A 23,853-nucleotide genomic window follows, 5' to 3' on the forward strand; every position below is an offset into this window, starting at 1 on the left:
TAATTATGTCAATGTTTCATTTTCATGTGATTATCCTTACCACGAATCGCATTTCTTTTGAGGTACTATTTTATTCCTCTTAATTTGGTTTTAATATGATTTATACCTTCCATATGTATTTTTGTTTTTTTTTTCTCTGCCACGTTTTATGTGTTTTTCGTTGTGCATCGCGAGTGGAAATCAAATAACTTTTTCTGTTCAAGTCTCCACCGGTCAGCTGTGCTAGATCTGCTCTTTTTTTCGAAACAAGTTCATTTGAAAACGGAAAACGATGATGTTTTCGCGCTGATTCACTGGAATCTGGTGACGTTGTTCCCAGTCACAATCGCAACCGCTTAGCTGATGAGCGCTAATGCGTTAGTTATCCTTGTCTTTCGTGGATTTTTCTATTCTCTAGTTGTTTCTTTCATCATTTCCAAGATATAGTATCCACTATTGTCCTAGAGTTGGTATGTGATGATCTCAATGATGTTATTTCCGTATCACTTCTATTATGGACACATTCAGAATGCTTGTCTCGTCGTCGAATGTCACTGTCGCAACGAAACATTGTGGACAGAAAATTCGAGAATGTCGTAGCATTTCACTCGTAAGTTCTTTATTATTTGTTCACTGTTTTCGTAGTTATTGGCAATTCGTGCAGATGCGCGCACTTTCGGGACAATCGATACGGATCCGAACACTCTCTGGAGAATTTAAAATGTCTGCAGAATGCATTAGATCTCCATACCTTTTCATTACCTTTCCATACCATACATTTTTTTCTGTGATGTGGTACAAAAGCTGACATTTTAAATTCAATTTTAGTTACAAAAAAGCATGAGGTTCTCGTAAAAAAAAAAACAAAAAAAAAGGCGTAAGCAGTATCCACACCCAACATATCCCTTAGGCTTTTGTTTTCTAGTTTTTTTTTTAATATGATATGAAACAAAAGTACCGTTTCCACTCCAAGAGAAAAAAAAGAAGTCGCAGCATTTATCTATGTGTATTTACACAATAGACAACCGTATTGATAGGCAATAAAATCGTTTCCAGATCATGAAACTCCCTTTAAACATATTATAGGAAGATAACCGTCTCTTAGTAATCTTTCATTTAAATCATTCGTTTTTGTAATGCTTATTTTTCAGGCGGTTGGCATTCTCGCAGTTGTGTTGCTCATTTCAAACATTCTTACCGTTATATACGTGAATCGACGATTTCTTCTTCGTCAAATTCGAAGATCACTCGGTATTATCCATGATGATGATGATGATGATGATATGCGACGTAATATCATAACTTCAGACTAATTGCTAAAATATCAAGTGCTTATTACATGGAGTAATTAGTAAGTACGTCATTACGAGTAGCCATTTGTAGTTCTCCACGGAATTTCTATGTAAATACGAAAAATTATTATTAATAAACTTTTAATGTTTAATGTTAACAAATAACGACGTAGGAATAAACACATGTAAAGTTCTATCAGAGACATTCTTTCTTCATCATCAGAAAAAAAGGAGAACTCTACTTCACAGAAAAAAAACACATCATACACGTATTCTGTTACACGTTGATGCTGTAATAAGAATGAAAATGGAAACATCAAAGATTCTGAACAAAATAGATTGTCGGATGATAGTTACATGCAGGAATTTTCGTGGAATTGAGGAAAATAGGCATTCACAGGCATAATGTATAGCTGCTGAACAATAAAAAATTATGACCGTCTTCAACGGAACTTATATAGCTAACGAACCAACGAAAATAGTTGAACATCGCACAGATTTGACATCCAGTCAAAGAAAGCAACGACAGTGATCATAAGTGTATAGTCGTACGATAAAGTGATTAGGCGGAAGAGAGGAAGCCAAAAACATTTTTCTTATTTTTAGTCGTGAACGGATCCTCCAACGGAATCTCACATCCGCTATTTTAAAATCTTTGAGAATTATTCGCAGTTTAGAGTAGTACGTACGACACAGTATTGTTCCATTTAAGCAAAAATATATTCTCTATGAACAACATAACGAAACGGTGCTATCGGATCACTATTTCTTCTCACTAATATTAAAGACGTAGTTATTGAATAACATGCAATAAAATAGATTTGTTCACTGACTGAGCACGACTTTAGAATCAGCACATAGGACTAGCGCTGAGAACACACAACGAAACCGCACAGGTTTTCAGATGAAAGACCACCAGAACAAAACAAAAAGCTAGAGGAGGCGCACAAATACGCTTATTAATACTATAGAATTATTCACAGAAGTCCAAGTGTCTATATTTGTAGAAGAAAAAAGCCTTACCACTATATGTCTGCAATATTCTGCTAGCAAAGACGGATTCCTTTACTTGTGGCACCACTTTTCCACGAGTTATCCTTCTTCTCTACTACCGCACGACACATGGGGCATGTGTTTTCGCTTTCAAGCCACGTGTCAATGCAAGATACACAGAAGATATGCGAACAACTCAACTGAAAAAAAAATTAAAAGTTTTGAGAGCAACTATGAAAAGGTAAGTGAACTACATTCTATAGTGAAATAACGACTTTCCAAAGCACCTCATGAGCTATTTCAAACAGACCACTTTCGTTGATAACCCTACATTTTCGCTCTGTGAACTAATTCACGCGTCCTAGTAATGTAGATATGATCAATATATACAAGCAGCCTATACAAAGGTTTTTTTTTCTGAGTTGCTGCACGGCGGACAACTCGTATTCATTCGAGTTGTACTTACGGAGAATTTCTCATTTGAACAATATTCAAAAAAAAAGCTCGTTAATATTGAAAAGACTGAAGCCAATCTCTATGGATTAATTTTGTAGTTTTATGAGTATATAAAAGAAACATTAGGATCATACTGAAAAGAGTTGGTGATATTTCTCACATCTCAGTCGTATATAGCTTCTGAAGTTTCGAATGAGACTTATTTTGAATAAACAAAAAAATCGTATCATTACTTCTCAGCAACTGTGCTTACCTATGATCTGTTACAATTTTTACTTCAGGCCAATTTTTCCAAATAAAAGCATTTCGAACTTTTAGAATAAAAAATAGTAAAAACGGCCATAAAATGTCACCATCTCACCTTTGTGGGTGATGAGAAGTCTCCGTGACAGATAGAACACATGAGCTCTTTCCCGACTTCTTCCCGACTAGGGGTAACACCATACGGGGTTGACTAGAAATTATAAAGATACTATGCATAGCTTTACGTGTTTTGACATTGTTTCTGTAATATGACAAAGAGCAAAATCAATGTTTTTCACTAGCAACGCAACTTCATGCACCGCTTCAAAGAAGGGTATAAGTTGCTGAAAAAAGAAAATAATTTAAAAGGCCAAATCAACTTACATAGACCATTCTCGCGGCACATTTAATTGTAAGCTGGGCTAGGACCCATAGCTCGCGGACCTAAAAATTGGAGATTTCCCAAAGCATACACAGAGATAAGACATATCCAAAGATGGAAACATCAGAGTAAAGGTTTTACAAAGCAAAAACAGTGAGAAACGAAGCGCTTTCCGAGTTAGATAAAGATAAGCATAGAAAATATAAAAATGAGAACAGGTTACGTTCAGCACCTTAAGGATACCGTACAAGAACAGTAGGATGCTGTTAGTGTAGAAAGTGAAGCCCACAACTTCTGCTCCGAGGAAATAGTGCACCCATTGAGGAGCAGGTATTACGCAGCGGTACATCTGAGGAGTAGGAGAATGTACAAGAAATATGCGTATAGAAAAACACACGAAAAAATAACATACCTGCGATGTGTACTCCAGAAATTGGTTGATCTTCCTTTTCATGCCCATGCTTAAACCAGATAATGAGACCTAAATATATAACAATAAACTGGTCAGCAAAATCAGTGCAATGCTACAGTCTCCCAGTTGGTTTTGTAGAAAATGCACAGATACTTAATGTTTCATCCATTTGACCTTGAGGTAAAATAGTTTCCAATCAGAACTCCTGCAATCTTAACCTCTTTTAAAACCTTCCAGATGACTTAAAAAAGAACAGTTAATTCTTAAACAAAACTGCGCTGAACGGTTGAAAGAATAACTACGTACAAACAACTTGAAGTTCTTAAACACAACTGTTCAGTGGTTACAAACAGAGTTAAAGAGAAATCCCTGAAAGTAATCAGACACCGCCTAAGTTTACCTCTTGCAAAGTGAATTTAATGAGGAAGTATATTCAGATAATGAGCTACCAAGAATACCTTCAAATTAAAAAAAAAGATCAAGAAGAGAAAAAACCCACAATCATCTTAGAACCGCAGACCACCATTTTCACGAACGTATCTGTGATGATGAGAACAAAAAGAGTGAAGAAGAAGCTATGGTAAACAACACCCTGAAAAATGTTTGGAGGTTAAATGCCAAATTCTGGATGACGACCGTAGAATCGGCACACAATAACTCAACTTAGAAGTCTAAAATCTATCTAATATATAGTCGGGTCACAACGACATGAAGCACGGACAATTCCTCAAGCAGCTGCGCACGAAGCGGCGCGGTGGAGACAGCGGTTGAAATCGAGGTGGGACTGTGACGAAATGCAGAGATGGGTGAGGGTAGCGAGAGGGTCCTCAAACCATCCCAACCGCTACGCTCCACCGCGCCGCTTCGCGCGCAGCCGCTTGCGCAACTGTCCGTGCTCAACTATATCTAGCTACCTAATAAATTCATATTTCTCGTCACTTATTATCATATCATGATATAAATAAATGAAAAACTAACCGCATATCGAAGAAGAAGTGCTTTAGTCATTTCAAAACCATCATCATAAATGTATAGCCCAGAAGTGAAATAGAACAAGACGACAAACACTAGAACCGACGTGATACGCAAACTTTTGGACGGACGCGCTGAACAGATGTACAGTTATTCAACTCCATAACAATAAAGTAGAAGTGATGTAAATGTGTTTAAAAGAAACATAATAGTATAGAATCAAGAATATATTTTAAAAAAAATTAAAACAAACCTGCCGTGAACAACTGCTGAACTCGTGAATCAACCGTGATAAAGCTTCCTACAGCAGTAACTATGCGGAATATCGATAAGAAGTTATCGAACACCATCTTGAAGATGAATAAAAGAACGAAAGGAACAATAGCGGCCACCATCGTGCACAACTAGAACGTAAATAGATAAATACACAAAAATCACTATTAATTAGCTAATAAAGATCCTACGGTTTGCGCGTCTTGATTCTGATTGATCGTCTGCTGAAGTCTTACGTATTCTCCACGTAATCTGTCGGCTGCTTCACGGACTGACTGAGATGAACGAGCACCACCCGAAATTAAAAATTTTAGAATTAATCCACGATTACAACTATATAATCTTGTAACAAATATCTCATACGTTCCATGTTGGAGTTACTTGAAGAAGTGATCACGAATATTACACCAGTTTTCCACTGAAACACCACTCTATGAGGTATGTATGAGAATCCCTTGTAATGCATTACGTAATGATAGGAATGCGCCGAGAAACAAAACAAACAACAAAATGAAACAAAAAGAACCACCGCACATCGTCCTGATCTACGAATGCAGCGTGGGTGGGAATAGGTGACGCCTGCAGATCTAATATACCGTATCCGAGTACCAAACGTACTCTATGCATCGTAGTTAAATATGATACAACTGCGATCGAAAATCTTTTGGTTTTTTTCGGCCCACTCACGTTTTCTACTTTCGCCTTTTTCACTAGCCGTCTTTCTGGTACCTAACAAAGCACATCGAAATGCGAACCGAGACAAAACACATCAACCAAACAATCAACAAAAAGAAACAAAGAACTTCTGGACATAGCTCTGACCCACGAATACAGTGTGGGTGGAAATGGCTGACTACCAAACATGCTACCTACATCGAATCTAGATATGATGCATCCGCGGAATCAGAAATCCTTTGATTTTTTCGTTGAATTTGCGTTTTCTACGTTGCTTTCCCCTTTTCATTGGTCGTCGTCTTCGCAGTATCTAATATCGTAGTCAAAAATGACAGAACAGACAGCGACACAAAACAGAACGAAAAACGAAAAAAAGGACCACTGAAAATGGTCCTGATCTACGTATGCGGCGTGGGTGGGAAAAGTGGACACCTGCAAATCTAATATACCGTATCTGGGTACCAAACTTACCACCCACATCGTATTTAGATGTGGAACGTCTGGAATCGAAAGTATTCGGTTCTTTCGCTTCAAAACCGATTTCTATCAAGCTTTTTGCTTTTTTTTACTGGCCGCAGTCTTTTTTGCACTGAACATCATTTTGACGCCAATTACTCTTTATAAAAAACATACAAAAACAGTGGTACAAATGCCAAAGACTGATTCTTGTTGTTTTTTTTTTCTTTTTGGTCCCATTTGTTTTGATTTCCTATCTTTTCCTTCCTTGTGCGTTTGTCTTTTCTGGGATCACAGTCTCACAAGTACAATTGTGGTAAGATTGCTTCAAAATCGGTTCAAAACAAGCCCATCTGTTTTTACCAAGCTCAGTCTGAGCTAATCCCGTCCTACAACAAAAGTTAGTTACAGCAGTGTAAGTTCTGTCGTTGAGTGTGAGCTGATCTTTGTTAACCATCTAAGAATAGCACCTTCAAAATATGAGGTCATAGTTGAACAAACCACTTTTGGGTGAGTTTGGATGCATCCACACAGAATGAACCACATCAATTTGGAGCAGAACGAATGCTACAGTCATAATCAGCATTTTATATACCCTAATGAGCAAATTCAAGAGAAATTTTGAGATACTGGGCCTGAAGCGGTACAATAGAATAAGGTAATAAGATTCATAGCGCAAAACGGATGCGATTTTCATGATCAATACCTCAAACAACCTTACTGGAAATAGTTTGACCAGATTTTTTAGCTGGATATTTTCAGATATAATATGTATAATGTTGTTAGTCATTTTCCAACTAGTTTAAATCAATTCTTTTCCAAGTGAAAAAAAACTCTTCTTCATTCCGACTTCTACCAGCTGACGGGTACAACTTTCGCGTGTTTTACTTTCTAGTACTCAAGCATTAATGTACTAAGAGTCACACCGGCTGAACAACTGAATTATAACTTCAGGAACAATCCGTTAACTTTCGAATTACCTCACAGAAAAATTGCCAGTTACACCCCGTAAATCCGAAAGGTGGGAAAATACGATGAGGACAATGGACCTTGCGTAGCTGCTCATTACTGTAACCGTTTTCATCTATTGCCCTCAATTTCTTTCTTGGTTAATTATACAACCAACCATTGTCATCACCTTGATCGCGATTCCCTGCAGATGTACTTTGCGAAGATTGATCATGATCACCCGAAGCGTTTTCAGACGATTCGATATCTTTAATAAGGGAGCAAGAATTACATAGTTATGAAACGGAGAACATCTTGAAGATTTACCTACGCGTACATCTGGTAGGTTCATTATACGGTCATAATTCATGAGAACATGACTAGCAGCGGCTTCCACTCGCTGAAAACAAAAAGTGCAATTGTGCATTATTTTGGGAAATAATGTAGACAAAGTGGTTTAAAAGAAGCGTGATACACGCTCGATAGAAGTTTGAATGATAGAGAAAGTGAATCATGGGTTGTTGTGTGCATGTTTTTCAAATGTTGTTTCAGGGTGCCTGCCCGTGTTTTTTACGTCTGACGAGCACACTTGGTCCTGATCAGAGATCGTATGATAGCGACGACTGAGACGTAGTCAAGCCACTAAATCTTGACACCTACTGGAGGAACCACTGGTTAGTAATTTATTATCAATTCTATTTGCTTCTATTCGTCTAACGCAATCCATTTTAAGCAACCACATATATTTGTGGTGATTTTGTAAGTATTTTATATTCAAAAATCCCGAATAGCCCACAACACGTAAGTCCAGACAAGCCACTAAAACACACCCCGGCGCAGATTTTGTTTCCGCGTCGCGGCAGGCCGCATTGGAGCAGAGCAGCCTCGGCGCAGGCTTTTACTGTTTACTATCCGCAATGGTGAGGACATGTAAAGCTTTGTCCTTGTTTATTTTTATGTCGTTCCTTCAATGTCGTTCTTCTCAACAGCCCTGCATCACTTTTGGTACGCTATTGCTCCTTTTCAAATTTATTGCTACGTTGCTTATATGAAAGAGGTGTGCTTCTACAAACTCCCATTCTTTTCTCTTCACGCATGCATTCAGCTTCAGTCGTCTCTTCAGAGTCGTTCTTTAGATAAATATAGCTTTACTTTCGATACATTACTGCTCTTTATTCATGTTCATTTCTACGTTGCCTATATTTAACAGGTATGTTTCTTGTGTAAGCTCCTGCTGTTTTCTCTTCATGTGTGCTTTCCAATTGTCGTTGTTTTTTTCAGAGTCGCTCTTCGCGTCATTGTAGTCGTTGTTGGTAGTTTATACGTTGTTGCCCTCCTCCGGAGTAGCAACACAGCAGTAATAACCTGAGTACAGAGCAGTAGTGTTTCGAAAGAAGTCAGACTGTTTCGTAATCTACTACCACGAAGTAGCTCAGCTGTCAGTATCGTGAAGGGACCACTCGAGAGAGTGGAGGTGAAGATGATTTCACCCCGATGCCAACAAGCAGACCCATTGGCCACCTACGAACTTGCACCGTGGATCGACTCATTTGGTTTCTTCCAAATATGCAACGTAGCTTTAGGCACTTGAAAGGAAGGAATAGCGTATCGAAGGTAAAGAGAGGAATGACAGAAAATGAAGCAAGGACAAAGCTTTACATGTCCTCACCATTGCGGATAGTAAACACTAAAAGCCTGCGCCGAGGCTGCTCTGCTCTGTGGCCTGCCGCGACGCGGCCGCGGAAACAAAATCCGCGCCGAAGTGTGTTTTGGTGGCTTGTTAAGTTCAGCCCGAAAACCTTGTTAGATTTAACAAAGTGAAAACGAAGAGATAACAGAGAAAAAACAAGAAAACCCAACTAAGATCTTTTGTCAATCAGGAATGAGGATATTTTCAGCGTATATTTACACTAACACAACAGGATTGTGAACTCTTCGTGGTTCTTCTACGAAATTGCATTCAATTTCCCAATTCTTAGCCCTTAGGTGTGCTCTAGTAATATGTTGTTCTGTTCAACTATGTAGAAATATTGTGACCAGAAAACGTATAGTTAGCAGCTAAAATCTGGCTATTTCCCCTTTTCAGGTACTAAACGGTCAACCATTAGGTGGAAGATAACAGAGTATGAATGGAATGAACAATTTTAGACAAAAGAAAAAAGGACACGGAATAAAGCCGAAAAAAGAACTGCTCCACATGCGATTACCCTCTGTCGGTCTCCACGGTTAATATATACTGGATTTTCTAATATGGAAACAACATTGTTAACTTTTTCCAATCAGAACAAAAGCCAAAGAGGATCTTGCTAGAGTTGACAAGGAAGATGACAGCGATTACAACTGTCGAATGCACGTCGTAGGAGCACTTTACATCATGCAGGATGAAAACTTTATTTGAATCTAGTTCGTTCCAGATTATTCGTACCTGTTGCAACTCATAGTGCTCTTGGTCGGCTAAGAATGAACTGCTTGGGGCAAGGTGTGGTGTATCCTGCTCCATTCTAAGAAGAAAGTCGTAATGATATCTAACTGACACTTCAATTCGTAAAAAAGTACTTTCGGAGTTCCCAACCACTAGAACTACAAAAATTAGGGCAGATTAGAATGCTTCATTGACTAGGAATACAGAAAGTAAGTATTTAAAGCGAAATAAGTGAGATACGGGAAGTATATACAAACAAAGCAGCGAATAAGTACAAACAAGTGGTGGAGTAGCACTCCGGAGATATAAGTACAATCAAGGATGAGCCTGTTAAAAAAATGCACGATATGAGACATGAAAATGCAGATATATAATGCACGTGTAAGTGATATCACTGAAATAAGTGATGCCGAAAGGAAATGGTAACAGTACTCCTAAGTACAGTAATCCTCTAGGAGGTACATTTTAATAACAACGAATTCTAATAGTATTTTCTACGCCGATCTTTGCGCAAATCGTATGGCAAGTTATGACGCTGTAATGTTTCACGAGTCAAAGTTGGCTCCGGTTTTGTATGATCCACATACACCTAGAAATATGATCTGTCTATATGAATTATTGTGAAAAAGGAAAAAAAAAAAACTAACCAGGCGAACTCGAGTGGGCTGGGTGAATACAATGTACAGGGCAAAAACGAGAGCCAGCACCTGACAGATAACAACGGCAAAGAAAACCACCAAAGTGATTGAGAAACCTATACTGAGAGCAACCCATATCCTAAAAAAGCACAACATTTCATTCGTAGACTAATAAAACTGTTAAGAAACCACAAAATCACGAAAAAAAAACTAGAGTATTAATTTCCTTACTTGTGTTTGATGCAGTCTGGCAAAATAAAAAGACCAACACCCACCTACAACTGCGTAAGCTGCAGTGGATTAGCGATTGCGGTCGAGGCGGGACTGTCGCTTGCGGCGATAGGACAGCAGAGATGGGCAAGGTCCCATCTTAACCGCAACCGCTAGCTCCACAGCGCCATTTCAAGTGCGCCGGCTTACGCAATTGCACTAGGCTTCAGGTCGTTTTGACCCAAAAATAGAAACAAAGAAGAAGAAGAAAGAATATTTGTCAAAGTGGAGAGCAACAAACTCAAGAGTTAGAAGCGAATATATGGTTATAAGCTTGCTTAGGAAGGAAACTGAAAACTGACTGACCTGTAATGACAGCCATCACACCTAATATCACATGAACGAGGTGGGTCCTGACGGAATGCGCGAAAATCCGAACAACCGGCGTTCCCTATAATGAAAATTATGAGCAATCAGAAAAAAAATTAGGATCAATGACTAGTGAAATAATGTCATTGAAACGAACCACAACAGCGAAAAGTAGTCTGAAGATGATCGAGAGATTCTTGAACAATCCCTGCACCTTGATAATAGTGTTGAACCATGTAATTCAAGGCATCTGATAACTCAACATCAATCTGAAATAAAAGATTACAATTGCGAAAATGCAAGTGATTCTATAGTAATGGTAACGCTATTTACCCCATCTTTCTTGTAAAAAAGGTATATTCCACAGCTGAGGGTTGCAACTAGTAGAAGAAAAACTGCCATAGAATATATGATTAGCACTAAACGGCTCTCCGCATTTACACCACAACAACCTAAACACAGATAGAATATAACAAAATACTGGAATGATACGAATCTGGAGGTATTCATAATTAAAACAGAAGTAACACAATACAGCCCAGTACGTAGAGGAATAAAAGGAAGATTGCATCAGCATTAAATAAACAATGAGTGGAAGCAAAAAAAAAAACCTGAAGTTATACTCTTAACAACGTTCGCAGCAATATTAAAGTTAGACATTGATTTCTATTGAATTCACAACTTCCTTTGAAACATTTATAGACTAGAAAGGGTCTCAACCCCAACTCTATTCTGCCTACGTGACTGAGGACAGCTAATTTTGTTGCTGGAGAAAAATCCGAGAACGACTACGATAACTTAGAAGGCGTTTCTGGTAACCGGCGTAGAGTCTCATCGAAAATTCGCCAAGGAACTACCGTATGTGTCTGCGCGGCAGGACGCTCGCTCGACTGCGCCATTAGGGATGAAGATAGCCGCTCGTGGCGCGAAGAAAAACAGAATACTAGAAGGGTACCGAGCTATGCCAAATTTGATAGAAAAGAGAAAGTATCCAAGATTATCTGTACAAAACAAGAACCACTAGAATTGTACGTATCTTACTTACCGAAAAAGGCGACAACAATCATGCAGCATCCAAGCACAATAATGATATAAGAAAAAGCATAGAGCGTAGGCGCTTCCCAAAATGCCTCTTCCACTGCTTGACGATATCTAAAAACAGCAAGAAGTAAAGTAAACAAGAAAAATGAAGAAAAAACTAACCTCTCACTGAGAAAATCCCTAAATCTACTGTCAGTACGCAGCCATACTCCCATCGCCAATAAGAGACTACCGACAACCTTGAAAAAGAACTGGATTATATGGACACTACAAGACATGATCATATCCGACGTTATCCTCAAGCTACCTAGCTAGACTAATTCTATGTTAACTTCTAGAAGTTTACGACACTACAATTCGAAGAAATGCGGGGAGGCAACGGGAAGCAGCTAATTGCAATACGAATAGTTAATGTTGACGTAGTTTGTTTAATTGCTGTGCAATGTGGAGAAAAATGTCCCAGAAACGACACACTTCAGCTATCGTTTTTGCCTGCACCTATCGCTGTCGCAGCATTAACGTCACCGTCGTTTATAATCCATGTTCCAGAAAATCATCATTCCTGATAAATAACGGCTGAATATTGAAGCAATTTACATTTCTAACCCCCCTCCCAATTCTCGCTAAGAAAGAAGGGATGGAAATCCAGTTATAAAATAGGATAGTTTAAACCCTATACAAAATATATGAGATGAATCCATTTACTGTTTTTTGCTTGAACTTCTACACTTATTTTGTCCTTAACGAATCGATTCCAAACCTCGAAATCATTCAGTTTTTTCTGGCACAGAGGAAGACAAAACATGACTAAAATATGCACTCAAAGTTGAGCATGTAAGCGGCCACCCAATAGACGCTATTATGAAACTGAAAAAAAAGCGAAATTTCATAATGCCTTGTTTCCGAATCCATAATCTGTCCCCGAAACCAGGAGTTTGCCTTTTACGACGAATAAAGTGAGCGCCCTCAAGATTTTTCCTGCCTTTCCCTGCACGATATATCTACGTACGTCACGAAAGTTTTTTTCCCACAATAAATTCATCTCGTAACGCTCCACTTAGACAGAAACAGGAAAAGCCCGGATGATGGAACGCATAACAATAAATGATGCTGTAATATGATCTATGACATCATCTCCATTTCGGATGGTAAGCTTTTAGGATGGAAAAAGAAAAAGCAAAAAATGGAAGTAAATATCTATCCAATTCAAAACATTCTTTAGATCGATAGATTTAAGAATCCAGAAAAAGGAAACACAACATTCAACCTAGTAATATCCTCACAGCCGTGGTTAGGCGCCACAAAATGGAACTCTATCGTATTTCGAAGAAATTCGACTAGTCTAACAAAGAAATGAGTCATGCATCACTCAGAATGTAAAAAAGAAACGATAACGAAAGTTGCAAGATTTATTTGCTTAACCGATAGAACTTTCACCTCATTTCCTGTTAATGCGCCGAAAAATATTCTCGAGCGAAATCTCTATAGCAACAGAATTTATACCATGAAAAACGAACAAAAGCTTGATAGATTCTTATACTGATAGCTTTTGGCGAAGAAAAGCGTACTCGAATTCATTCAATTCAATTAATTTAAAACAAGCCCTATCCTAAGACCCTATTCTTAAAGGTGAAAAAAAAAACTGAAATTTATCTTTAAAAAATGGAAATACTCGCATCAGCATTAAACAACAGCCCATTCAGCTTAGGAACATGGAATTTGGAACCTTCATAATTTTCGCAAATCCATTTCCACATACGAATTTTTTTGCCCATGATAAACTTACTACACTTTATCAGAAAGAACCACAAGTTAAACACATAGAAAAAATCATAAAAACTACCCGAACTGTTGTTCAACTATTCTGGATCTGCCCAGAAAATGTTACCAAAGTCCAGGAAAAAAAGAAAAAAAGAGACAGTGCTAATTTCCTATAAATCGTTGTTGACAGAAACTCCAAAGTAATAATAATCTGGAAGAAATCCCACCATAAACACAATATTGGCAGCAAAAATTCCGTATTTCAACCATGGCAAACAGTTATCCTCCTTCGAACTGGTCAACGTGCTAAAGAAAGATTTTCGCGAGTTCCATACTGATTCGAATAGAATTACAAGTAAAATCTGGATAAGAAAGATGTTCACCTTTCCGATGATTGCGTATAGTAATCATCTTGCGCATAACCACGTCCATGAACTGGAGAGTACATCCGGGGATCAGCTGTTAATCGAGGATTCACATAACGTGAATCAGCACGAGTTCCCATCGGAAAAGGAAGAAGAAGCAATAAGCCTGTCCAGGAACGCCTAGGCGGTTCTATTCGATGGTATGTGGACCGCGCCGCAAGCGCACGCGCAACACGACCAAACGAGACGCATGGCTGGATGCCGGCTTTCTGGGACAATTCCTCGCTTGTTGGAGCGGGCAGTTGGATGTGGAGCGGGGTCGGCGTGTCATTATGCGATGGATTATTAGCCAGACGAATATGACCCACATGTATATCGTAATGTCTGCGTTTGATTTCCTATCTTACTATCATATATTAGTTGCTGGAGCTCACTAATCCAGAAAACTAGTCCTCTTCCTCTTTTATGCTCGTCTCTCGCGGCGCTTGAATAGTTGCTAATATCGGAAATATGACTAGTTTGAATGGAGCGACACTTTCCGGAGCTGGACAATGCTGTAAAAATGCTCATTTCAACACAGCTGCTTTTATTCTGCCGTACGAACCGTCGAACCTGTGGTCCGCATAATTTTAAAAGATAGTTGTGGATAACTGTGCTGAAATCCGAGAATGAATAGGAATTAATAGTGCATCATCAGCGTGACCATCGGGCCGGTTCTGTGTGATCTTTTGATCTACTAGTGTTATGATCTTTAATCTATCATATGTATGCTGTAGATCATTTCGGTTATGTGTGGATCACATCCTAGTGGTAGCAGCGGAGCAGTTCTTTCATACGGTAATTTGCTAAGATCAGCGGGTCAACTTGTTCTCTCTTATAAAATCCTTAAAGCTCCGGAGGATGTCCATGGTTGTTAACGTAAACTGAGGTAAACACAGCGATTTAGGCTCTTCTGATTCTGGTTTTGGTTGTGATCTCACGTGGGATGGTAACTTCTTCTGGGTGAAGTATTTGAGAGGAAACTTTGCTTTAAATATGAGGAAAATTTGACTTTCCGTCCAGTTTCAGAATTCGTTGAATAGTACCAGAAAAGTGCTCTTCCAGAAAAGGTTGGTAGTGAGACGAAGGACAACGAAATCACTTCACATAAATTATCGACAAGTTCGCATTATCGCTCTATATTAAGTTTTATTGGATTTCCACGAAAAACTTGGATAATTGATACTCAGGAAATGTTTTAGCTTACTCAACGCGACCGGGGATATCGGTATAGGAAGTAGCAGGGAAAAAGCACGTGAAAATGGAGGAACGAACCGCACGTACAACATGATCGATAATGGGATAAAATGAATGTTTTTCACGAAAATACGATATGGAGGAGGCATTTATCCCCTAAAATTACAGGAATATCCGTGCGAGTTTCTGGAATACAATTCATATATGATACAATCAATGAATGAGGCACTTCCAATTAGATTTGAATGTCGCTTAGGACTCTATGTATAGGATTATAAATTTCTGGATTCATCTACATTGACATTAAATGTTGTACTTTAGGAATATTTCCGTAATACGGCTGTCTAAACGATACAGTATTATCCTTTACTGCTTGTCGCAGCACTAAAATTACTGGTAATATACGAAACAAAGCGACCATGGCAGTAGATTAGAAGGCAAGGCATACTGTCATCTCCAAGAGTTATAGAAAAGAGGGTCCCACTGTCCCGGAACCTACAGCGGTTCTGAACAGGACCGGCGGCAGAAATCGTTTTCGCGAAATATGACATTATGCCCGAGAACCTCTCTCCTAGACCCCATGCTCAGATCCTGTGCCGATGTTCGATTATCTCTGGGACCCTCCTTCCATGTTTCCCGTCTCCGGAAATGCATGGGTTCTTCTCTCGTGCATGGGATGTTGGAGAAACTGGAGAGCTTCAGTAATCGACAGGAAGCTTTTCCTGATTCAAGATTCAGGAAGTTCTGATTTTCATATCATTCATATTTTTATTTTGCTATTTTCATCCATTATTATCATCCGGGTGGATGTAGCGCACTCGGCAAGAGGATTTGCTGTCGGCACGATCGATTGAAGGTTCGAGTCCGCCATAGTGCTCACCCAGCCTTTCATCCCTCCGAGGTCGATAAATTGGTACCAGACTTGTCTGGAAGGATAAAAACACTGACTTGACTTCGGCTAGCCCAGCAAGTCATTGTATAGGCTAGTCACGTGTTCGCAAACCGCAAATGATTCTCAATTGAAGTGAATGCGTGGGCGAGTCAGAAGCGGATTGATTAACGCCAGACAGTCTATCCTATATCGTCTCATTACCGTTGTTTACCATTGTTCTTCTATTGATTCACATACAGAAACCCCCAATCAAGAATAATACGTTCATTGGGCACATTTAAATCAATTTTTAACTTTTCAATTTTTTTAAAATGCGACGTTCCATATGTTGCAGTCAGGATTATAGCTACAATTAGTTCGTTTCGCACTCTCGCAAGCTTCTTCCCCTCATCTGAATTACATTTGTACTCATAAATACATTATTCGGTTGTGTAGCTGAGAATAAAAGAGTGCTCATCCTGAGTGTTCCTGGCAAGCTCTCAAGATCCCAGGTTTTTCCACAGATCTCGTAATTCTTTCAAGATTTCTCGGACATTTTTTTTCTCACTGGAATCAAGTTCTTATCCCATTACACTTTACATAGATTTAATATCCTTGTCGCATGTGTTCCAGTCAAAAGGATTCCTTTCAGATTTCTTTGACTCGGATTCTCGGCTAGAAATCGCACACAATTGCTGACATCTAATCAACATAGCTCTAAAAAAACAGAAGAGAATAAGACATCTTGGAAACTGGACGTGAATTTGCACTCGAGTAATAATCTAATAATAAATGGACAAATTTATCATTTATGTTTTCTTATCACCTTCGATCATATTCTGAACGTTTCTGCTAAGAAAAAAGCAAAAACGTTCCAATTCTCAAATCGAGAAACACCTCTTTTATAGAGATCACTAATATTTTTATATAGTTACCCCCAGAATTAGTATATCAATAGTGTGATAGATCTGCGAAGAATACTCCACTGTTCATAGTGCAATATTTCGAGCATATTTCCAAATTTCATCGTCAGCTACAGACTGTCCAAGTGAACCACAGGGTTCAGGACATCCCGTGGTCCGCGGTAGACCTTTTGGATCCGGTGATCTTTGCGTGCTAGCGCGAGCCTTGCCGCCGAACTAGGAGGACCACAGCCCCTGCAGGTCCAGATGGACTTGGTGCACCCTAGATCGCAGCTTCTCCCTGAGTGCCGGGATGTCCGGAAGGTCCAGATGGTCCAGGTGGTCCTGAAGGGGAGGGGTGATGTATGGCACACCAGGAAGCCCTACATCACTAAGATTTTCGGCTAGACCTGGAGCTCTAATCCAAGAAGGCATGGACGGGAGGATGGAGGAGTGATCAGTTCTCAAGTTGCTGGTGATGGCCTGCCGGGTAGTCCGGGCATGCGGAGAGTTCCTGATTTTTCTGGACGCTCGGATCTTCCTGGCGATCCGATGTGTCCTGGTGGTCCTGGTTCAGAGCATCGACTACAGTCTTTCGTGTCCATCGCGACAGCATTCGGAATCAGCGAACCAAAGTTGTAGCTTCCTCGTTTCATCAATTCGAAGTCCACGTAACTGTTACTAGGCTGTATTGGCTGCGTGTACGCTTCACGTGCAGTTTTGTTGTAGACGATTTTACTGAGTTCAGACAGATTGTCCAGTATTTCCACTGGCGACTTTTAAAAATAAAGAATTGAACTACTACAAAATAACCATCTGAAATCCGACAAAACATGGATGGTTAGGCTTCGATGAACTTGATGCGAATATGTCAATGTGTTCTTCGGTACTCTTTTGGTTTATATCTTACTGTAATTAAAAAGGATTTATTCTTATTTCAGGGCGGGTGTAGTGTAGCGGTTAGAGGTTAGAGGCCTTCCTGCAGGATCAGAGGTTCAAACCTGCCCTAGTGCTCACCAAGCCTTTCATCCCTCCGGGGTCGATGAATTGGTACCAGACTTGTCTGGGAGGATAGAAACACTTACTTGACAGATCGGCTAGCCACCGCAAGTCATTGTATAGGGCAGGTACACGTTCGTAAACCTCAAACGATTCTGAATTGAAGTGAACGTGGGGGCGCATCCCAAGCGGATTGATTAACGCCAGAAACTTTATCCTTTATCCTTTATTTATTTATTAGTAATCGTCACTTCTAAGTGAGGCTACTGCAATTTTTGTCTATTCCCTAGGTATCTGTGGGAACAATGAACGATTCCAGACTCTGCGCTTTTTCGTAGCAACTGTCGTCGTGCATTCCGTCCGTATCCAATGAATACTTGAATAGACGACAATGACAAGAATGTGCCTCTTAAACATCGTGTGCAAAAACGAAAAGAAACGCATTCTTCACATTTCCGAGTTGTTAGAGAAATTGCCAGATCCGCACGAACATGTTAAACACGGAGAAAGTAATGCAAAAAGACTCTTTTGAGCTTGACACGATGTGATAGAGAGAGAGCATGTGGCTGTGATCGAGGTGGGACCCTGGCTAGTGTCATTCATCTCTGCAGTCCGTATGGAACCAGCGGTGGTCCCACCTTGATCACAACCGCTGGCTCCATCGTTTGTGTAACTGGACCAGATTTCAAGTCGCTTTGACCACTCCGCCCCTATACTCGTACTCTATTCGTTTGTTCTAATACATTTAAACATCTCAGATCGATCTCTATCCTATTTTTTTTTGTTTATTCACATTTAGGAGTCGGAAACATATGGGGATCGACTACCACCTATTCCGATTTTTTCTAAGCTTAGTCGTGAACAAAACACAATCAGTCTCCTTCTAAGAATTTGTAAATAAAATAAAATAGAAACTCGATCATCGGATGATGGATCCGTGACAACTGCGTATTTTTTCACATTAGCTCGCTCCAAAACATTTTTTTTACTATTCGGAACTGTATGGATACTGTTTTCGTTAGAATGACTATTATGGCAGAACTAAAACAAATCTTATGCTGTGAAAACAGCGAAATTTTGATATCTGTTATACTGTAAGGGGTAATTATGAGGTCTATCTATGTAGCTGCTACTTGTTTTGTTCTATTGAATATAATTACTCTTTAATTTGTTATTTTCTTCATTAAGTGAATTTTGTTACTCACTAAGATATATTATCGACTGTAACTATTAGGGGTGTGGCTCAACCTTATCGCAAAAGAAAACATTTCGTTGTAAACCAGTTCTCAGAAAACTTTTACTTATACACCTTCCCAAGTTCACCTTCATTGCCTGAACGGCCTTCTCTCTTTATTGGGTTATTTGAATTTGACTAAAATTACATAAAATTAATATAAACAACTCGTCCACAATGTTTTACCCATTAACTTGATTAAACGACTTCAAATGTTCGCGAATATTCTGTATGACATTCGAACTTCTTTTTTTTTGACGTTTTATTATTTTTCCTGCCCTCTGCTTCTTACCTCGCTATCAAATTCTTACCGTCCATTTTTCGAGCGCTGATAAGCTCAGCATGAAAGCTGCTACACATTTTCTAGATTCATTTCCACCTTTTTAAGAGATTCGAAAGAAATTCTTAGTTTTCTGGATTTCTCCAGGTCGCGGCACAAGAGAAAAACAGATGTTATTTTGCGTTATTATTCAAAACTTTATGCATAGAATAGTTTTTTTGCGCAGTTATTTACTACAATTTGAATATGTCAACCATGGAATCAAACAAATGCAGTCCGAAATTTATCCATGACTCGTAATCCGTCATTTCGATATGTGCTCCTACGGAAACCGTATCGATATTCAACGTTATGGAGAAGAGTATGTTTCCTTAATTAAATAAGTAATTATTTCTAAAATTTTGAGAGTGAATCCGCCTCAAAAGCTGTTTCTAACCTTCGTTCTGACCTGTCCCATCTATTTATAAGCGAATAATTTCTAAAGAAAAATCTTTATTTCATTTGAATATGGTTTTACAAAGTTTTTATAAGTTACCTATATATAGAACGGAACTCATTATGTTTAAAAATCCTTCCAACTAAATTTTCTGTGGACATTTCCTTCTCCTCTCCCGAAAAGGAGCTGTTTTTCTGAATTCCGGTAAATACGCTGGTACGAAGTTCACGTTCTTGGTCAGATTAACTGGTAGATGTGCGAAGTCGACTGAATAATTGTAGCAGAATACGCTAATCCATTCAATGTCATAGACTGTTTGACCTTCTGCCAGTCGAACAGTGATATCCTGATTTGTCCAATCCTCGTTTATGGAACAATGGCTGCAAGGAAACGTTATGTCTGTTTTTTGTAGTTGTTCAACGTACTGTAATAATATCACAAAATATTGTCAAAACATCATAAAATTTTGCTGATAATAGTCATTCCATCAGTCTTTGCTCTGTATTCTTGCGTTTTAAATATTTCTTCCATTCATCATTCCGGGTGTTTTTTTTTTATTCAAACTGGTTCCTAGAATGACGTGTTCTCACTTGATGTTCCACATTATGCGAATTTCCAATCAATCTCCAAAAAGAGTAGTAAAAACTTCAGAAGAGGAAATGTTGCTAGATATTTGAAAGCGCTCAATAGAAAAAAAATTAAATTTGCAGCTTTCAAATACCTTAAAGGCAGCATTCCTCGAATCTGAGGTGGTACGGATTTCAGGAGGAGTATTTTTATAAGGGATAGTAGGTTATGGAGAGGAAGGTGATTTCGTCCATTTCTTCCTAATTGCCGTAAAAAAACGGCCCAAAAGATACGGCTTCAGGCGTTCGGGCGCACTATTTTCCACAGGGAGTTCGACTGGAGCGCGCCAGCGTTGTGCGGCGCCGCATCTGCCGGGCCGTTTTTACGACAATTAGGAAGAAATGGACGGAATCACCCTCCTCTCCATAATCTACCTTATAAGAATACTCCACCTGAAATCTGCACCACCTCAGATTCATGGGGTAATGCCTTTAAGCGCAGCTCGGAAACGAGGACAAGAAAGCTAATCAGTAGAGTCAAACGACACATTTCCACTTTTGGTGGAGCATGAAGCCAAGGAAGTAGACATCAATTCACCCAAAACACTTATAGAATAGTAAGTACTTTTTACACTAGTAGTAGGTTACAAGTAGGTCCTAGCGCGTGAAAAAAAACCACTGTAGTTGGTCGTAGCATGAAAAAAATCATTGTTCCTCTCGTTCAACTACGAAAGGAAAAACCTTTTGAACGGTATCCGTATTCTATTCGGCCTCAGCTCCATTACCCTTAACTTTCGTACTGAATTATAGAGAATCACCATATAATTGCGGCCAAATAGTTGACAATTTTTGTAAACGCTACCCGAAACCCATCCTGAACAATGATTCCTGGTCATAGATCAAGCACACCTGCCGAGTTTTGTCAATATTATGGATTGCGCAAGCCCTGTCCCTATTCAACTCATGTACCCATCTCAACTCCATTGCACCCTTATGGATTTCGCTAATTCTGGACTTTTTATCGAATACAAGAATCATCCTTTCGAATTCCATGATCGAGTGTATTTTTAGAAAATTAAGAAGAAAAAAACCTTCATCTTTCATAGCTTCAGAAATTTCGGGACAAAATATTTTTCTTAGACACTGAGCCATAACCTAACATATTGAATCCCAGTGATTTTTCAGGAAGTAGAAGATTATTTTATCAAATAAAAGTAAAATAAAAATAAAAACAAATAAAAACAAATAAAGTATAAAGAAAAACATGTATGTAATCCTCAGCATATCTCTATCAAGTCAAAATTCCTAAACAAAAAGTACTCACTGAGCTGGAGAGTCTCTTCCAATGATGAATGCTTTCTTCCCATTCTCTTGATTGATTTCTCCACGTCCAGCATAAATCCATGCGTCTGAATGATACGAAGAGAATAGTTTTGAAATCCTTCCATTCCTTCACAATTATTATTTATGAAAATGAAGATCACCTGGTGGTTTACTTCCTTCAATAGTGAATTTTTGTAGAAGAAGTGTTTGTGCATCAATTATTGCAATAGGATTAAGACGTGTTCCATAATGGCCAGTGATGACGTCACGATTGGGATCACGAATACAGCATGTGGGATGTGGAGCCTCTTTATTTAATTCCACAGAAGAAATGTATCTCTGGAAAATTAGAAATCCCTAAATAGCAACTTCAAAAAATCCTGCACTTTTCATTCGTTTTTCCTTTAGTTCCATCTATTTATTTATTCTTTTAAAATTTATTTATATGTTCCATTGGCAGTAGATTTGTACTCGTGAGTTTACGTGGAGCTCAACTGTAAAAAGAAGAATAAAAAATAAAATAATAGAATAAAAAAAAAGAAGGATAGTTAGTTTAGTGACTCGAACGGCCCCGTAGGGAATTTAGCGAAATCCTCTGTGACACCGAGAGCTCAAATATTTTTAGGTACCAATACATCCCCGCAATCAGTGGACATTTCGGAAACGTTCTCAAGAATTATTTCCAGAAACTCTACCATTATCATGATCTGAGGAATAATACACTAAAAAAACTTAATTTCCTTAGAACTATTCTTCAACGTTTGAAAATAGATTTGAACAAATCCGAAAGTTCACGTAACCGACGGTGGGCGGTTAGCAGCGACTGAATCTTCCGCAAGTCGCGCCCACTCAACAGTCGCGATAGCAGTGAGCGCGTTGCGTACGTCTAATCTAACTGGGACCTAGCTTCCGATAGGGATTTCTAGGCCGAGTAAATCCTTGTTGTAAAGACACTCTGCTTAAAGGGAATATGTAACGCGCTACTACTACTAATTAAGCATAGTACTAGTTACTAGTAATGGTCCAGAATTCGAACAGGTTTCGTTGAACGCGTACATGGATCCGTAAGAAAAATATGTGAGGACAGCAAGACAGCGAACATAAAAATGACTCCTCGACCCCGTAAAAATGTAGTTGGGGTGGTGGGTTAGCACTCAGTGACGCCCTTATTTTTGGATACTCTTTCCTACTTTTTTTTTCTCTTAGTAACCTTAGTTTACATGTCATAGATCCTCTAATGCTTTGATCTTGGGGCCCCAACTGACTTAGTTATTTACTTATAGAAATAAGGGCGCTACTGAGCGGCTCCTCTAACTACATTTCATCCCTGGATCCTAAGAAAACATCCAGAGGGTCGAAGGGTGGTGAGTTATGCGTACGATCAAAGAACGTCACGTATTGACTCTCATTTTTGCTTGCGTTTTCCTCATTGAGCACAATCACGCGTCTCTGGACACATGATAAAGGCATTCCATATCACTGGCACTCGACTGCTCTCCAAAACCGTTGTCTTCTATGGCCTTGAATTCGTGTAGCTTGTGCAATTACGACAAATGTAACACATTTGATGTTTGTGACCGTATTGGACATCTGATGGTGGTATTTTTCGAAAATGTACTGGTCGTTTTTTTCAGCATACGTTATTCATTTGTTGACTTTCTAGTTTTCTGATACTCATTTGATTATTCACTTACTTTAGAATACGGTAGAGCGGTATGTAGGTCTTGGTGGGGCCGTTTAATTATAATTATTGTTGTTCATTGTTAGTTAAGAAAATTGAATTGGAACATGGCTCTTCTGTATTTGTCTATATATTCTGCGCTGTTTACTAACCCAGGAACAGTTCCATACGTGTGTCCTTAGGTTGCTTTCCCATATTCGTTACAAGACCTACGCAAGTGCCTTGCTCTTGCCATGCTCTCCATCATCTGCTGCCTGTTTTAAACACAGGAAATCCATGGTATCACCTCATAATGACACCCAGATCCAGTCAACGGATGTGCTGTTCACCTACTTAGCGTATCGAAAATTGTTTGAACGTGGGCGAATCCAAGGGTCAAATGCAGGATTCCTTTTCAGTAAAGGAAAATTGTACCTATAAGGTTTCACCCTTTCAGAA

General features: G+C 39.0%; 4 protein-coding genes across 5 annotated transcripts; 1 reads left to right on the forward strand and 3 right to left on the reverse strand.

The window, feature by feature from the left end:
- Nucleotides 1–342: 342 nt before the first annotated feature.
- Nucleotides 343–1,292, forward strand: RB195_021652 (uncharacterized protein; the record flags this gene model as incomplete). Its single annotated transcript, XM_064208505.1, has 3 exons — nt 343–356; nt 508–589; nt 1,131–1,292. The coding sequence occupies 3 exons, from the start codon at nt 343–345 to the stop codon at nt 1,290–1,292; spliced, it is 258 nt and encodes an 85-aa protein (XP_064064386.1).
- A 1,025-nt stretch (nt 1,293–2,317) lies between these two features.
- On the reverse strand, nt 2,318–9,581 carry RB195_021653 (uncharacterized protein; the record flags this gene model as incomplete). The annotated part of the gene is made up of 13 exons (XM_064208506.1): nt 2,318–2,464; nt 3,082–3,174; nt 3,348–3,407; nt 3,578–3,694; nt 3,758–3,826; nt 4,257–4,349; nt 4,736–4,863; nt 4,983–5,133; nt 5,194–5,335; nt 5,384–5,420; nt 7,260–7,349; nt 7,409–7,481; nt 9,507–9,581. 13 exons carry the CDS (start codon nt 9,579–9,581, stop codon nt 2,318–2,320), a joined length of 1,275 nt encoding a protein of 424 aa, XP_064064387.1.
- A 403-nt stretch (nt 9,582–9,984) lies between these two features.
- On the reverse strand, nt 9,985–14,027 carry RB195_021654 (uncharacterized protein; the record flags this gene model as incomplete). Its single annotated transcript, XM_064208507.1, has 9 exons — nt 9,985–10,092; nt 10,151–10,280; nt 10,718–10,802; nt 10,878–10,989; nt 11,054–11,172; nt 11,766–11,872; nt 11,924–12,000; nt 13,750–13,828; nt 13,906–14,027. The coding sequence occupies 9 exons, from the start codon at nt 14,025–14,027 to the stop codon at nt 9,985–9,987; spliced, it is 939 nt and encodes a 312-aa protein (XP_064064388.1).
- A 3,333-nt stretch (nt 14,028–17,360) lies between these two features.
- Nucleotides 17,361–22,438, reverse strand: RB195_021655 (uncharacterized protein; the record flags this gene model as incomplete). 2 transcript variants are annotated; one of them, XM_064208509.1, is made up of 5 exons in its annotated part: nt 17,361–17,672; nt 20,075–20,225; nt 21,736–21,820; nt 21,896–22,073; nt 22,364–22,438. In XM_064208509.1, 5 exons carry the CDS (start codon nt 22,436–22,438, stop codon nt 17,361–17,363), a joined length of 801 nt encoding a protein of 266 aa, XP_064064389.1. The 2 variants fall into 2 exon arrangements, with proteins under 2 accessions (XP_064064389.1, XP_064064390.1); XM_064208508.1 differs by lacking the exon at nt 17,361–17,672 and having other exon boundaries at nt 19,988–20,225.
- Nucleotides 22,439–23,853: the final 1,415 nt, after the last annotated feature.

The sequence above is a fragment of the Necator americanus genome, chromosome X (genome assembly GCF_031761385.1).
Source record: "Necator americanus strain Aroian chromosome X, whole genome shotgun sequence".
In the NCBI taxonomy this organism is placed as follows: domain Eukaryota; kingdom Metazoa; phylum Nematoda; class Chromadorea; order Rhabditida; family Ancylostomatidae; genus Necator; species Necator americanus.